The 15,544-nt window shown below is 39.1% G+C and overlaps 1 protein-coding gene across 3 annotated transcripts in view; it reads left to right on the forward strand.

Annotated features, from left to right (window-relative positions):
• Positions 1-15,544, forward strand: part of TENM1 (teneurin transmembrane protein 1) — a 774,784-nt gene that overhangs the window by 528,578 nt on the left and 230,662 nt on the right. For all 3 annotated transcript variants that reach the window (XM_078065077.1, XM_078065079.1, XM_078065078.1), the window contains 3 exons: positions 4,488-4,589; positions 5,906-6,100; positions 9,153-9,353. In XM_078065077.1, the coding sequence (XP_077921203.1) occupies positions 4,488-4,589; positions 5,906-6,100; positions 9,153-9,353 (498 nt within the window). The remainder of the gene's footprint in view (positions 1-4,487; positions 4,590-5,905; positions 6,101-9,152; positions 9,354-15,544) is intronic.

Below are 15,544 nucleotides of genomic sequence, written 5' to 3' on the forward strand. Positions count from 1 at the left end.
AGTAGGAAGGGAAAAATGAAGGGGGGAGAAATCGGAGGGGGAGACGAACCATGAGAGACTATGGACCCTGAGAAACAAACTGAGGGTTCTAGAGCGGAGGGGGTGGAGGGATGGGTTAGCCTGGTGATGGGTATTAAAGAGGGCACATTCTGCATGGAGCACTGGGTGTTATACGCAAACAATGAATCATGGAACACTACATCAAAAACTAATGATGTAATGTATGGTGATTAACATAACATAATAAAAAAAAAAAGAAAAGAAAAGGCAGATAAATGCCTCTTGTAGTGGAAAAACTAGCATCAGTCCAGTTCTTATTTAGCACAGCTGGTTCTAGAACCATTGTGCCTTCAAAATACAATCTAAGAGTATTTAGAGAAGAGTCTTAGGGACAATAACTTGGGTCACTCAGAGCCCTTTCTTGTAGAATTTTTAGCCCTGAGGGGAAACATTTCATAGACACAGTATTTTACTGTGTGAATTTTCCTAAAACACATGTCTTTTAAAAGAAGGGAAAATATTTTACAGCTGTCAGTTTTCTATACAACTCTCACCACTTTATCCTTTAGTTAACCTGTTCAACCATATGTTTAGAAAGATGTGTTGACTGTTAATAGATATACCATCTGCTCTTTGTAACAATTATGTTCTATTTTTACTTGATGCTGAAGACCTTGAGTCAGTAGAAAATGGTATTCCAGCCATAAGAGTATCAAAAACTTTCCTCTAAAGTAATCAGAAAGGCTATAAAAATGCACTGATGATTTTTTCCCTGGAGAAAAACTCCACTGATTTTACATCTTCAAAAGACAACGTTATTTGTTAAATTAGAAAAAAGTATTTTAAGTCATGACACTATTTTGCAACGCTCACAGACTCAGTGGAGCAGATTTAATAGATCTAGCTTTCATGATATTTTTCTGTCAAGACCCAATTTTGATAATGCAAAGGCCAATGAGTTATGAGAGGTTGAGTTTCTCCTCAGACATCAAGCATTTAGAAGATCTAAAATATTTGTGAAGATGTTCTCCCTTCTTGTTATCCTTACCACTAAGTTCAAGTTAAAACACTAACCCAACTATTAACCTTTCAAAAATCAATAGACCCAGAAACATGCTTGAAGTTTTTTTTTCCCTCTCTTACTTCCTCCCAAAAAGAAGCTAACCTTTGAGATAGAATTCTTATTATCCAGATACCAAGCTGTCAGTATCATATGCAACAAAGTATTTGCTTTTTCCTTATGCTAGTCAGGTTTCTTTTTTTTACTTCTCCTGAAGCAACAGAAACACTTTTCCTGCAATTCCACTTAAAGAGAATCCAAGTAAATTTCTGAAAAAAAATCAAAGGTATTAAATTATTTACTCTAAATTCTCCCCATTATTTTTTATGTTTTTTATAATTTATCCTAATTATAGTAAAAAGAGGCTAATATATTTGATTAAGCAATTTAAGCTTAGCATGATGAAACTATGCTAAAATGCTGTTCATTCTCTTTCATGATAATGTTAGAATCAGTTGATTGATCTTAACTATATTTGGTCCGCTACTAATAAGGGTCAAGACAGTATTAACAACCAACATTTATTGAATAACTAATATAGGTTAGCCGCTGGCCTATATTAATATATATTATTTTCTAGTAGTATAGACAGAGTTGCCAATATCCCCTAATCTCAGCCAACCTGCTCTGTAACATGATAATATATACCATTTATGGAGTGCCATTCTGCCCCCAAGCACAGTACCAGACACTTTACATTCAGTTATCTTGTTTGATTCTCATCACAACCCTGATAGCATAGGTGTAGTGATATTTATATAATAAATAAGGAAATGGAGGCTTGGAATGAGTAAATAATCTGACTCTCACAGCCAGCAAGTGGCAAAATTGAGATTTGAGACACCCAGTATGTCTGATTCCAAAGCCCATGCCCTTTATACCAAAATTACTCGATCAGACTATTCATTACCTTGAGTTCCTCCCATAAGAAAACCTGCCAGAAACAAAACCCATCCATCAGTGCAGATGCAGATACCAAGGGGCTTTAGACTCTGGAAGAAGAACAGAGTTTTATGCATAGAACTTTAAAATCCTCCTCAAGTCTAATGAACTGTGGTCAAGGAAGCGATTCTGAAGTAAGATTAAAAAGATGGAAGGCAAAATTTCATGGAGGCCAGTGTAAATAGAAAAACACATTCTTTTTCACCTCTGGTTACTTACGTGCTCCTGCTGTAGCCATCCTCCTCCCAGTGTATCTTTCATACCTGGTGGAGGTAGCAGCTTCCAGAACCTCCCTATATTGCCTTCTCTTCTCGCTTGCATTGCTGGTGTTAAGCTCCATGCAGCAGTGTGGGCCCAGGGACAGATCTTAGATAAGTCAATAAGATGGAGGGATTTTTATTTATTTTGATAGCGAACTTTATTAAACATTTTTTCTACAATAGCTACATTCCCACAAGGCTGCTTCCATAAAGTTGTCAATAGGAGCTGGTGTGAAATTAAATTCAACTATATTTACCTTCGAAAGTGTCCTCTAGGGCCTCCTATTAACCATCCAGGGCAGGGGAAATCCAAATGTAGATCTAAAAAGTGCCACTATTGCTTGGTACAAGAAAGATGGATTAAGTAGAAAATAGAGAAATGGTTGTTCCATCTTTGAATGAAAAAAAACTCTTTGTGCCTTTTTATAATGACCTTTTAAATAAATTAATGATTTTATGAAAATAACTAATGTTTTAACAAGTTAAAAATGGGTAGCTCTTTGTCAAATGCTCCATTCCTGCCAGACCAATTGTAGTGCAGCAAATGCCAGATATAAATTTCTTATCCAGTTCAGTTTTCGAACACAGGGATCAGAGAACAGATTATCATAAACCTGCAAAGAGCCATCTGATGTATTCACATGGGGGTGAGAAGAAAAATCTCCTCTGCGTGATAATAGGGTGGCTCTCCACACAGCCACTGGATTCATTCTCAGCTTTCTAAGCATTCCCCAAATAAACTAGATACCACTTTCTTCCTCTTGCTTTTATTCTACCCAAGGTGGAACTCCAAGTCTAGATCAGAAGTTGTCTAACTATGGAAGTTTACTATCTGAAGCGTTGGTTTGCAATGCTTTAAGGCAGTGAGCATCTGCAGGGTCAACTGAGGTTTTTGTTAGAATGTGGATCACTGGGCTGCATCCTTCAGATTCAGGAGATCTGGAATGAAGCCTAGGCATCTGCATTTTAGGTGCTTCCGGTGATCCTCCTGATACTGGTGGTCAAAAGGCCACAACTGAAGAAATGCTATTTCCCAACCCTCATTATAAATTCTCATAGTTGAGTAGAAGTTGCCAAGACCACTTCCTAGAATATCTCCTTCTAATTGGAAATAGCTTATGCAAGTGAAACTAGACCAAGTAGATAATTTGGATTGAAAAGGAAAAACTGGTACATACGAGAAGTATGAGTTTAATGGGCCAGAGCATAAAATTCTGAATCCAAGAATGCTAAGTATGGAAAATTTCCAGAAGGAGTAATGAGAAGATGATTTAAAAAAGAAAATTGAAAGAAGAAAGCACACATACCATAATAGTTCATGGACTTGGAATTTGATTTTATTATGCTCTCATACAATTTTAAACTAGAAATAATTTTTGTCATTGTCGGAGCCTGACTTTTGTATAACTTCATACCTTTTCAGCCAAGTTACTTACCACAAGAATTATCAAAGTTCTGTCTCACTGCACATCTTTATGTCACCAGAACTACCTGTGGGCACCTTCAGAGCCTTCTCAATTCCCCTGAAACCTATTCTTCTCTAAGAATGGATTGAAGGGAAATTAGTGGCAGAGACCTGATAAGCATTTACAGTCAAGAAAGCATTTCTCAACAAAATGCTTAGGTTCTAATGCTTTTAGTGGTGTTGAATTTAATATGAACACTTACTCAGTCTCATAATATGAACACTTACTTTAAAAGCCTTCCATTGTCACTTATTAATGAAAATGAAATACTGATTATCATATTTAAGCTGTCAAGATGGTAGATTAAACATTTTAAGATGATAGAGAAGAAATTTTTTGTTTGTTAAAACCTAAATTTGAAAAATAAACAGTAGACTGAGTCTTTTGGGTTGCAATTTTAAGCCCATTTTGCTTTTGATAAATGTCCTAGGATTATAGTCCTATAATCCTAGGACATTTTTAGCTTTGTCATGAATGTCTCATAAGAATACAATTCATCTAGACCCTTTATGCACTTTAGAGATGAGGTTGGTTTTTAGTTTCACTCTTGAATAGCCAATTCAGCAATTCCAGGGCCCTTTTAATAATTTGGTACTGCATCTTACAAAAATCTTTGGCATCTGATTTTAAATAGTAAGTGCTCCAAGACAGCACAGGGCAAGATTGTTACAAGCCCAGAGTTCTTACAATTTAAAAAAAATTAAGGACACTACAGCCTGGAAGTTTGCTCATTTTTTTCCTTTTTCTCTCTATTACTAGAAATAATGGATGACTGTTCAACCAATTGCAATGGAAATGGAGAGTGTATCTCGGGCCATTGTCATTGTTTTCCAGGATTCCTTGGGCCTGACTGTGCGAGAGGTAATGTTGCTCTGTTACTCCAATTGGCTTAGGGAAATACATGTCATTTGAGAACTCAGGATCAGTAGCAATAGGAGGAGGAGGAGAAGGGGCAGTAGTAGCGATGACAAGAGCAGCAGTATCCACCCCACCGCCACCACCACCACAACCAAAAGTTGAGCACTTACCCTGCCAGACAGTGTTCTAAACACTCTGTTACCTCTTCGGATTCATACTTCCTGCGATAGCCTGGTGAGGTAGAGCTACTGTTATCCCAGTTTATTGGGCAAAGAAGCATCCTCGAAGAGGTGAAATAGGGTTACTTGACAGGTGGAATTTGTACCTAGTCGTCTGTAACTGCTTATACACACACCCATGTAAACTCAAAAGGACAGGCAGTCTCCGAACCAGTAAGTAGGCTTAAAAATTAAATACTGGCAAGTCAGAAGTTAAACTTGGCAAACTTTACTGTTTTCTAGACTTGCCCATAGTTTAATTCTTAAAAAGCTTTAGGTAAGTCACACTGTGTTTCCCCATAGGCTTACAGTTATTACCGTAGAGATGCTTTCTGCTCTTTTTTGGTATATTCTCACAGTTCTCTGTCTGCTAATGCTTTAATCTCAGGTTTCCCAGGCACTCAGTTTCTTTGGATTAAATTCTGCTCAGCTGAGAATTCTATAGCACTTGCTGCTTCCCAGGAGCATGACAGGTCTTGTAAATATGGGTATTAGGAATAAAGATGATGGCTGGTATTAAAAATTGAATAAGACAAAAGATGTAGGCCCTGCCCTCAAGGAGCCCATAGTTTTAATAGGGAGCCAACAATGACAAAGCAGAGTAAGTATTCTAATAAAGGTCTGCACGCGGTGGCATGGGAGTAAACATCTGTCCAGCATAAATCTATTTAAATGTACGACTTTTTAAAGATAGCATTTCATAATATGAATAACTCCCCTATTTATCAGTTTTTACATTTTTCGGGTTTTCTTTCTAAAAGTAGCATACATCTGTTTGAGGAAGTAAAGCCATTAGAGAAAAAAACACTAGCTTGAAATGATGATGATAATAATGATAATAATAATAATTGTTTAAAAGTATGGTGGGATCAAAAGCAAATACTCGGCATAAATTTATATTTTCATCACTTATCCTTACTCCACTCCCGTAAGAGGAAAATTCTATTTGTAATCACAAACAAGTGCCTATTTAATAAAGGCTAAGACAGAAATAGTACAAATTTTTGCCTGAAATATTAGATAAGAATCAACAGAGAATTGCCCCTTTGGAGATTTTAAAAGCATTCTGAGAACACTACAAGTTCATTTGCCAACCTTCAGATTCGTGCCCTGTGCTGTGTGGCGGGAATGGAGAATACGAGAAAGGACACTGTGTCTGCCGAAATGGCTGGAAGGGGCCAGAGTGCGACGTTCCAGAAGAGCAATGCATTGACCCAACATGCTTCGGTCACGGCACCTGCATCATGGGGGTCTGCATCTGTGTGCCAGGCTACAAAGGAGAAATATGCGAGGAAGGTCAGAGCCCCATTTTCATCTCTTGCTTCAGGCTTTTCTCTCTCTGAACTGTCCAAGTGTCACTGTGTGCTTCTAGTAGAGATGCAAGTCGTCTTTGCAAGCAGTAAATGTTCAATATGTCTTTAGTACACGGAGCAGAGGGCTGGAGTCAGGGGAGTTCATGTCTCTTCTGACAGTCTCTAATATTAACACAAGGCTGTGTCTGTGACACTCGCAGAACGGTAAGGGAAAATGGTGCTTCCCCCCGCATTTCTAACACTGTTCTATAACTTGGGAATTTCCATGTTGATGATATTAGGTGTTCATTCATATACTTTCGTTATTACACAGTACATTAGGCTACATCTTACTTTAAAGCACATGATAAAAATAATAATATATGCACATTTGGAACCATTTCGTTGAATGTTTTCTTTGGGAGCGATTTGTAATTACCATTATTATCATTGCTTTATATTATTCATTTTTACATACCTCATGCTGAAACCTGACCTCCGTGCCTAAGGAAGCCAACTTACCATTAATGAGTTTCAAGGCAGTGCCTTTATGTTACAATTCACCCCAAAGGAACCTTTATGCACACACGCACAAACATCGTTTGAAATGGCAATAGTTTTCTCATTTAAAGAGACACATTGGAAAATAAGTTTACTAGTAATCAGACCTTTTTCATGCTACATTCCTCAAATAAGACTGATTTCAGAAATAATATTAAACCATTACCATGGGAGATGGTCTCATCACAACTGTTGTTCAGGAAAGAGGCTGCTGAAAATGCACTATAATTGCTTTTTAAAGATGGCTCATTAAGACTATTACACAGCATTCTAAAGGGTTTAATCTCATTCTGCTCCAAGAGTTTAGCTTTCCACCTCCCGTTAGCAATAGTAGACTTTTGGTGTGAAGACTGTATCTGTTCCAATGCATGGCCCTGGGCCTAGACAGGGTACCAGAGTACTTCTGGAAATTGTTTTTATGGTGATCCAACCACAATCATTATATTTAAGTTGTAAATTTAGAGGTTATGTGGACATATGCATGTTCACCAAAACGTGCTGTCTCTCACAACATCTACAGTTGGCCATGAAAATGTTTGACCTAATTAATTTAGAGCCTTATAATTAAAATTTGGGAGCAGTTGAAAAATGGTTTAGCTTACATTTCCCTTCTAGGGATCACTAAGAAAATCTGTAGAATAACCAAGATAGCAAGGAAGAATGCTCATCATATTTAACAGGATGAACTTGTCAAATACAGTAGAAAAGAATGTTTAAGTCATATGTCACAGACTGGAAACTCACAGGCTGAATTGGGCTTATGGATGGATTTTGTTTTGTTCACACAGTGGTGATGGTGGTAATGTTTTTTTTTGTTGTTGTTGTTGTTTTTAATGCAGTCTACTTGCCAAAATTTAAAAATAGAGGAGTGTCCTATAAAAACCTCTCTTTTGGGTCTCTTGAACAACTGGAAAATCTGATAACCCTGGGGCCATGTTCCTACATGGTGATGATCACCTGGAACCAAGAAGCAGCACTTTTTGTTAAACTGGGTGCTTCTCCCAGTTCACTCCCAACACACTGGCTTCTTCTATCCAGTTCATCTCAATCATGTAGGCTGCCTGCTGGCCCATTCAGCCCTATGACTTCGTGCCTCTGATTTAAGTGACTTACATACTCATTGAAAGTGGCCTTTTAATAAAATAAACTATACTAAGTTAAATCTTATTTTACTTGTTAAAGTTGTTGTGTTTTAATATAATACAATGGCCTCCTTTTAAAACATTATTCCGTACTTTTAGACTTTCCCTCTCACTCCAAATAATGACCGAAATCAAATTAGATGTACCTTTTCGTATTTATTTGCTGATTAGCACAGGTAGTAAAGCATTGTGCTGATGACCTTGAGATTTGGGGTTAATTATAATGGCAATAGCACTAATTATAATAATGCTTAGTTAGGCTTACTCTGTTCCATGACTGTAGGCCACACCCAAAACAAGACCAGTTTTGCAATGAAGGCAGGTTTTTATCAGTCTGTCTCCATGGCTGGAAAAGTCGTTCAAAGCATACATCCTCATTATGGGGAGTTATTTTAGTCTCATCTTATTTGTATTGGGAGAGTAGAATTTCAGAAATCAACCTTGTTGTTTCCCATGGAATGGTCACTCAGTTAAAAACACAAAACTATTTTCCCCAAGGCAAACACAGGGATCTACTCCTAAGAGTTTATACCTTTGTTAGAACGTGTCCAAATATTTCCAAACTCACAGAATCAGAGACAAATAGAAGTACATCTGTGATATTCTAAAACATTGAAAACTATGTCACAGCATCCTGATGGAAGGAGAAGCCATAAAAAAAAACTTTAATAATTTTTAAAATTAAGTTTACAAATGTTACATTTTCAGTGTTTTTAAGAAATTAATGAAAGATTATAATAAATTCATAATATTGTATGATTTCACGTAACAGTGGTCAGCTCACTTAGTAACCTAAGCTTAAAAAAGACATGTACGTTTTAATATTTTATATATTTATATATAAACATTTTTATATTTGTAGACATATTTTTATATGTAGTATATTTTATATTCTCTGTGTAATTATTATGTATATCTTCTTCTCTAGTCACATCAACTGAAAGCCATTTCTCAGAGCTATGATTCCAATCTCAAAAAAGACAAGGAAGGACTCCCCAAAAATTCTTGGGCTTTTTTGCAAAGCTGAAGAATTCCTATCGAAGGCCCACAGTGGTGCACCCACCCATTTGTGTGGGAGTACTGCACACTGCTCACAGTTTTATACAACAGATGTGTGGTTTCCTTCGTCTTCTAATTTTAGGATACAAACTTTATGATACCCTTCCATATTTTTAAGTGTTAATAATCTTCTGGTTTGAATCCAGCCTTTGCATGAGACATTTTATTACCTAATTAAAACAGTATTAATGACATAGTAGGAAATCAGTGTGCGTATCTCAGTTTCACTATCCTAAGGTATACAGGCCACACCTGTTCACTTTTAACCTTTTTCCTCCTTTTTGGTGCCTTCAGAGGACTGCTTAGACCCGATGTGTTCCAGCCATGGCATCTGTGTAAAAGGAGAATGTCACTGTTCTACTGGTTGGGGAGGAGTCAATTGTGAAACCCCACTTCCTATATGTCAAGAGCAGTGCTCAGGACATGGAACTTTTCTTCTGGACACTGGAGTGTGCAGCTGTGATCCCAAGTGGACAGGATCTGACTGCTCAACAGGTACATCGGAGTTACCTCTTTCTCCTGCTTCCTCCACTCCCAAATCCTCACTGGTCTTTGCCTTAAGGTGGTACTTCTCAAAGTCTGATCTGAATGCCTTCATGGTCATAAGGGGCTTCCAAGTATTTCCTAGGTTAGTATTTGACTGGGTTTTCGTAAGCAACATACTACTGGGCTTGTAATTATATCTTTTGTTGCTGTCAGTCTGGACTTGAACCTCTGCCCTCATTCTGCATTCTCTTGTAGTCATTTCATCCTTTCCCATGTCTCCTACTGTCGGTTCTCTACAGGTTATTTCAAATCAGTATCCGCCCCCCACCAAACTCAAATAATCCTTCATTTCCAGTCATCTGCTGAGTATTTCCGCTGGGTGTTCCATCACTTAAAAATGGAACTTAGCTCAGGAACTCTATTTATACCTTGCCATATTGCCGCCCAATTACTATTCCCACAACTTGGCTTTCCTTTTCCTATTCCCTACCTTAAAATCAGTGATGGATCTCCACTGTCTAGAGATAAAGTTCAAATATCCTCGCCTGTTATGAAAAGCCCACCAGAAACTATTCCAAATCCCTGTCTCTAGCCTGTCTTCTACTTCTGCTTCCTGCATAAATCCCTCCTTCTGCAAAAGGACTCATATGCTCTGCTCACTCCCAGTACATCACACGTTCACACTTTTCTCTATGCCCTTTCCTCAGCATGGAGTGCTGGTACCTTTCCACCTCTGAAAATCCAACCCATCCACCAAGACCAACTACAGTTTTAGCTATTCTATAAAACCCCTCCTGATCACATCAAGAGGATCCTCTGAAATCCTACCATACTCATTGCTAGAATAAAATCGGCATCATGATGTAGCCATTTGCGTACATGATTTGTTTTTCCACCACCTAAACTAAAAATAATGGGTCATTCTTTATACTCTTTTTTCTTATCCTTAGGCCATGTGCTCATTAAATGAGTAGAATTAATAAATAAGAACTCCTATGGAACCTCTGCTTATGAATTTTGTTGAGGATATAAAATGCCATGTGCTAAACAGGAAAGAATAGAAGCTCTGTGAGACTTCTTGTACCACTGAATTCGTTTATGAACCAAAAAGTCTGCAGTCTTATGCTGTAAAGAAACAAGAACATCCCTCTGTTAAGAGCATTAATTCAGTTTAATTTTGTTGCCTCACATAGAAATAATATGGGAGAGAGGATTGCATTTTACAGTTTCAGAAATGTATAAAATGATAAAGACAATGTAATAATAACTAAAATGCGGACCTTAAAAAATTATTCATTTATTTACTGAGCAGATATATGTGTGCCTGCTATGTGCTTGGCATGGTGCTTGGTGCTGGGGATATTGGGGCAAACAAGATGGATGTGGTTCTTGCACAAGAGAAGCTTATAGTCTAGTGGAAGAGACACATAGAACAAGCTAGAAGATGGTTAGAGAAAGAAGGTAGCTGGGTATTGTGGCTCTAACCTGATTACTGATTTATTTGCTAAATGTTATTGAACGCCTTCCAGCCTTTCATGTGTCAGATATAGTACGTCTAGAGCTTCAAGTTTAAAACAAGAATGTTAACATTTGTATTATTACTAAAGCACACACTCACATAATTATTCTGTAATAGGCACTATTCTAAGTGTTGTACATATATTTTTTAATCTTCATAATAACCCTGTGAGGTAAGTCCTATAATTGTGCCCACTTTACAAATGAGGAACCTGAGAGGCACCCAGGTGGCTCAGTCGTTAAGTTTCTGCCTTCGGCTCAGGTCATGATCCCAGGGTGCTGGGATCGAGCCCTGCATCGGGCTCCCTGCTCAGTGGGAAGACTGCTTCTCCCTCTCTCACTCCCCCTGCTTGTGTTCCTGCTCTCACCGTGTCTCTCTCCGTCAAATAAATAAATAAAATCTTAAAAACAAAAACAAAAACAAATGAGGAAGCGAGACACAGAGAGGTTAAATAACATGTCCAAAGTCAACTGTATAATAGGTATCAGAGTCTAAACTTGGACTAAGGTATTCTGGCTTCATATTCCATATATTTAACCACTGTACTGTACTGTCCTCTCCCCTAGGAGCCCATCACCTAATTCACCATATAAAAAAAGTCTTATCGTTGGACTATGTGCAGGGTCAGGTGCCGCAGAGCACAAAGAGGGAGCCGTGGGGTATTTCCATGAGAAGAGGCCCTATAGTCAGGCAAGAAGTCAGCACTTGAATCAACATTAGAAAGATGTACATGTTTATTATGTGGACAAGAGGGGCAAGAACATTCCAGGCAGAAGGAGTAACTTAAAGAAATAGAGATGTGAATTCAAATGACACAATTGAGGATTTGCAAGTCATTGGGTAGAGCTGCAGCCTAGGAGTCTAGAGGAGACATGGGCAGGAGCTGGAACATGGGGAGTTTTATTTGCACAACATGTTAAGGGATTTGCATTTCCCCTTGACACAATAAGAAGCCACTGAGTGGCTTATAATAAGCTGCAAGTTGGATAGACCACTGTGACAGCAACTGAGAGGACTGAGATGCATGATGTGGGGACATAACGGACAAGCGCAATGTGATTATGAGAAGTAGAGTGCTGGGGAGGGCCTGGGCTAAAACTGCAGCTGTGAGAATAGTGAGGTGGAGACAGACCAGAGAGCAGTTACCATGGCAGATGAGGGACAGAGAGGAGCCAGGGATAAGTATCCTGGGTGGCTAGGTAAAAGGAAGCACCACCAGCTGAGACCAAAAAAGCCCTGGCAGAAAAACAGGTGTGGGCAGAGACAGGACCTGATGAGGTCAGTTGTGGATGTGCTGAGTTAGAGGTGTCTGCAGAAGATCCGGGTGGGGATGTCCAGTGAGGGATTGATGGGAGAATCCTGAACTGGACACAAATATTTGTGATATAGTTCAGACCTTAGGAACGCACATTATTGTTCAAGAAGATGCAGAAAATGAGAATGAAGAAAGTCAAGACTCTAGAGAACACCAATATGTAATATCTTTACCATAAGAAGGTTCTTAACATTTAGTCAAAAACTTGCCTCTTTATATATGACTTAATAAACATTTATTGATTAAATAGTGATTCTGTATCATACAATTTCTCCCTAAGGCCACTCACATGCATATGTGTCCTTCCTGATGCCTCAGAATTGGGCAAAACCTTTGGCAATATACCAGTCACCAGTTGTACAAATTCAAATATTTGTATTGCCAACAAATCAACATGAAATTCACTGTGCTGAGAGTTTCTCTTTCCCCAGTTCACCCCTTCCACCTAATACACAAAGACATGCACCAATCCTGTCAGCAGAAATCACTCAGAAGGAGAAGAAAGGGCTAATTATGAACGTGCCTATGCTTGCCCCTCCCCCCTTCCAGATGAACTACCCTGAACCCTACCCCACTCCTCCGTCACCTCAAATCACCCTTACCCACCCAAACAAATCAAATGATCAGGAAAAGTGATAGTCCATAGAAGATTAGGTGTGGAAGAAAGTGTAGAGATACCTGCTTCAATGTTTCATAGATGTGGTAGTTTCTAGTCCCTCTGCCTCGGCATCACTAGAGATTCTAATACTTGGAGGCACAGAGACGTTAAATGGTTTGCCCATAGGTGAAAAGCCAAACAATGATCTAACCTCCTCACTTAATTGTTCATTTGCCAAACATTTGTTGAGCCCCTATTATTTCCCTATCAGCATGTGAGGTGATGAAACATATCCATAGCTGGGGAGACACTTGTGAACAAAGATTTAAAATGTCTCTCACTAAGTGCTCTAAAAGAGAGAGAGATGCAATGCGCAAGGTGTATTTTGCATTACCTGAAGGTCTAGGAAGTGCTCACAAAAGATTTCACAGATCATGAAGGGGCCTGTATACCACACCTAGGAGTTTGGACTTGAGCCTGAGGACAATGGGAAAGCCATTGAAGGGGTTTAAAGAGGTTAATTTCATGACCATGTTTGTATTTTGTTTTATTTTTTTAAAGATTTTATTTATTTATTTGAGAGGGAGAGCGAGAAAGAGAGCATGAGTTGGGGGGGAGAGGCAGAGGAAGAGGGAGAAGCAGACTCCCCGCTGAGCAGGGAGCTTGATGTGGGACTCCATCCCAGGACCCCGAGATCATGACCTGAGCTGAAGGCAGACGCTTAACCAACTGAGTCACCCAGGCGCCCCAACCATGTTTGTATTTTAAAATGATAACTCTGAATGAAGGTAGTTTGGAGAATATATTAAAAAGTGATGAAAACTTGATATAAGGGAATTTAAGCACAGATAGAGGCGAAAGGATGGATATGAGAGAAGCTAGGAAACAGGACTTGGTTACTGGAAACATGTAACGGGAGGCAGGAATTTTCACTAACTCTGTGATGTCTACAGTGGGAGACTGGATGAATGGCGGCACCGCTAACAGAGAAGTGAATTATTTATCTATGAAACAAGTTTTCATCGGGCACCTACTATGTGCCATGTGCTGGGATCTTGGGATCCATCAGTGAGGAGAACAAAGATTCCTGCGCTACTGGGGCTTGCCATCTGGCAGGGTGAGACAAGCAGTAAACGATGAACAATGGAGGCGCCCAGCTGGCTCAGTCGGAAGAGCATGTGACTCTTGATCTCAGGGTTGTGAGTTCGAGGCCCACATGGGATGGAAAGATTACTTAAATAAACAAGACTAGAAAAAAACCCAACAATGAACATGGTTCAAGTTTTGAAACATGAGAAACCTGAGGGCCAGAGAGGTTAAATAACTCATCCAAGACCAACGGGCTAGCCAGTTGCAGACCTACAAATAGAAACCAGTTCTGCTGATTTCATTCCATGTCTGGCATTCTTTTCAGCCCTCCATCCTCACCCCTGCCAAAGGAAGAAGGAAGAGTTAGATAAGAGCTGGGACTCCAGGGAATAGATGAGCTTACAGAAAAGGGAAAGTTCAAGGAGATGAAGGGCATCAAATATCAAGTGCACAAATGATACATTTTTGTCCAGAGAGCGTGGATGAAAGCCACATTCATCCATTCTGGACCCAATAGAAAAAGAACACTTAGAAGCATCTCTTGCTCAAAGAAGCAAAAGGGTGGATAGGTATGACCCAAAACTCAGCAGCCTCTCACCAAAAGCCTTCCTAATAAAACTACCAAATTGAAAAATAGGGGAAGGAAATGCCTTCCAAATCTCTAGTGTCACAGTAGGAATAGTCCTTCTGTGATTTTTAAGCTCCATAAAGGTTGTTCCCACAGAGCATATTTAACCATCAAGATGATCTCACTGTGCAGACTTTTAATTGAGTGTGCTCAGTACAGGAAGCAATTTAACATCTGATTCTTATAATGGATCATGTCATTTCAAAGGTGGATATGCTCTTTGCCATTGATCATTTTCTTCCTCTAAGCGCATGAAGCTTAGCTGTTAGCATGTTAACTGGGCTGCTCTGATACCAAGAGGACTGCAGTGAACGCTTTACTGATGATTTTCAGTCTGTTTTGCAGGTACATTGAGTGTTGTTAGCAGCACTGAACTGATACTTGATATAGGTTTCTCTCACCTGAGGGTCTCATGGTACTTCACAAAGGTTAACTCATTAGTCTTTTAAAAAACCTCAAGAGGAATACATTCGAAGCTTGTTGTAACATGGTTGAGATTTGGGTATACCCCAGGTCAAATCACGCTCCCTTAAAATGGAACTCCTTGCCATGAAATCTCAGTAATACATTTAACCTATGCTAAGGATATTGGCCCTAACCTCTACTATTGTCATTTTAAAATGCACCTACTATATTTCTTTCACAAAATCTGGCTTCTCCTGGTCACATAGTCTTTGAGGGGGAACATAAAAGCAGAGTTCAGAGCTTTGTAGTCCTCTCTCCCTGATGAAACTTCCTCTGAACCACCCCATGTATTCTTACTCATAGATAAGTGGCAGCGAAATTCATAGAAGGTAAGCATTCACGTAGAGAGGACAACTCTTGCTCTTCTCTACTGTGATCCTCTCTCATTATACTGTATCTTAGAAGTAGATTAATCAGCTAGAGAGAGATGGAACATTCAGCCCTGAGGTATTTCTGAACATTCTATTTGCTATACAGCAGAAACCATACGAGGTACTCTCATTGTGTACCCCATCCAAGCAGGGTCAGTTCCTGAAGACCCCATAAGGCTTTGTTGTAAGGATATTTGTTTTCAGGCTAGCCTATG

Source organism: Halichoerus grypus, chromosome X (genome assembly GCF_964656455.1).
Source record: "Halichoerus grypus chromosome X, mHalGry1.hap1.1, whole genome shotgun sequence".
NCBI lineage: Eukaryota > Metazoa > Chordata > Mammalia > Carnivora > Phocidae > Halichoerus > Halichoerus grypus.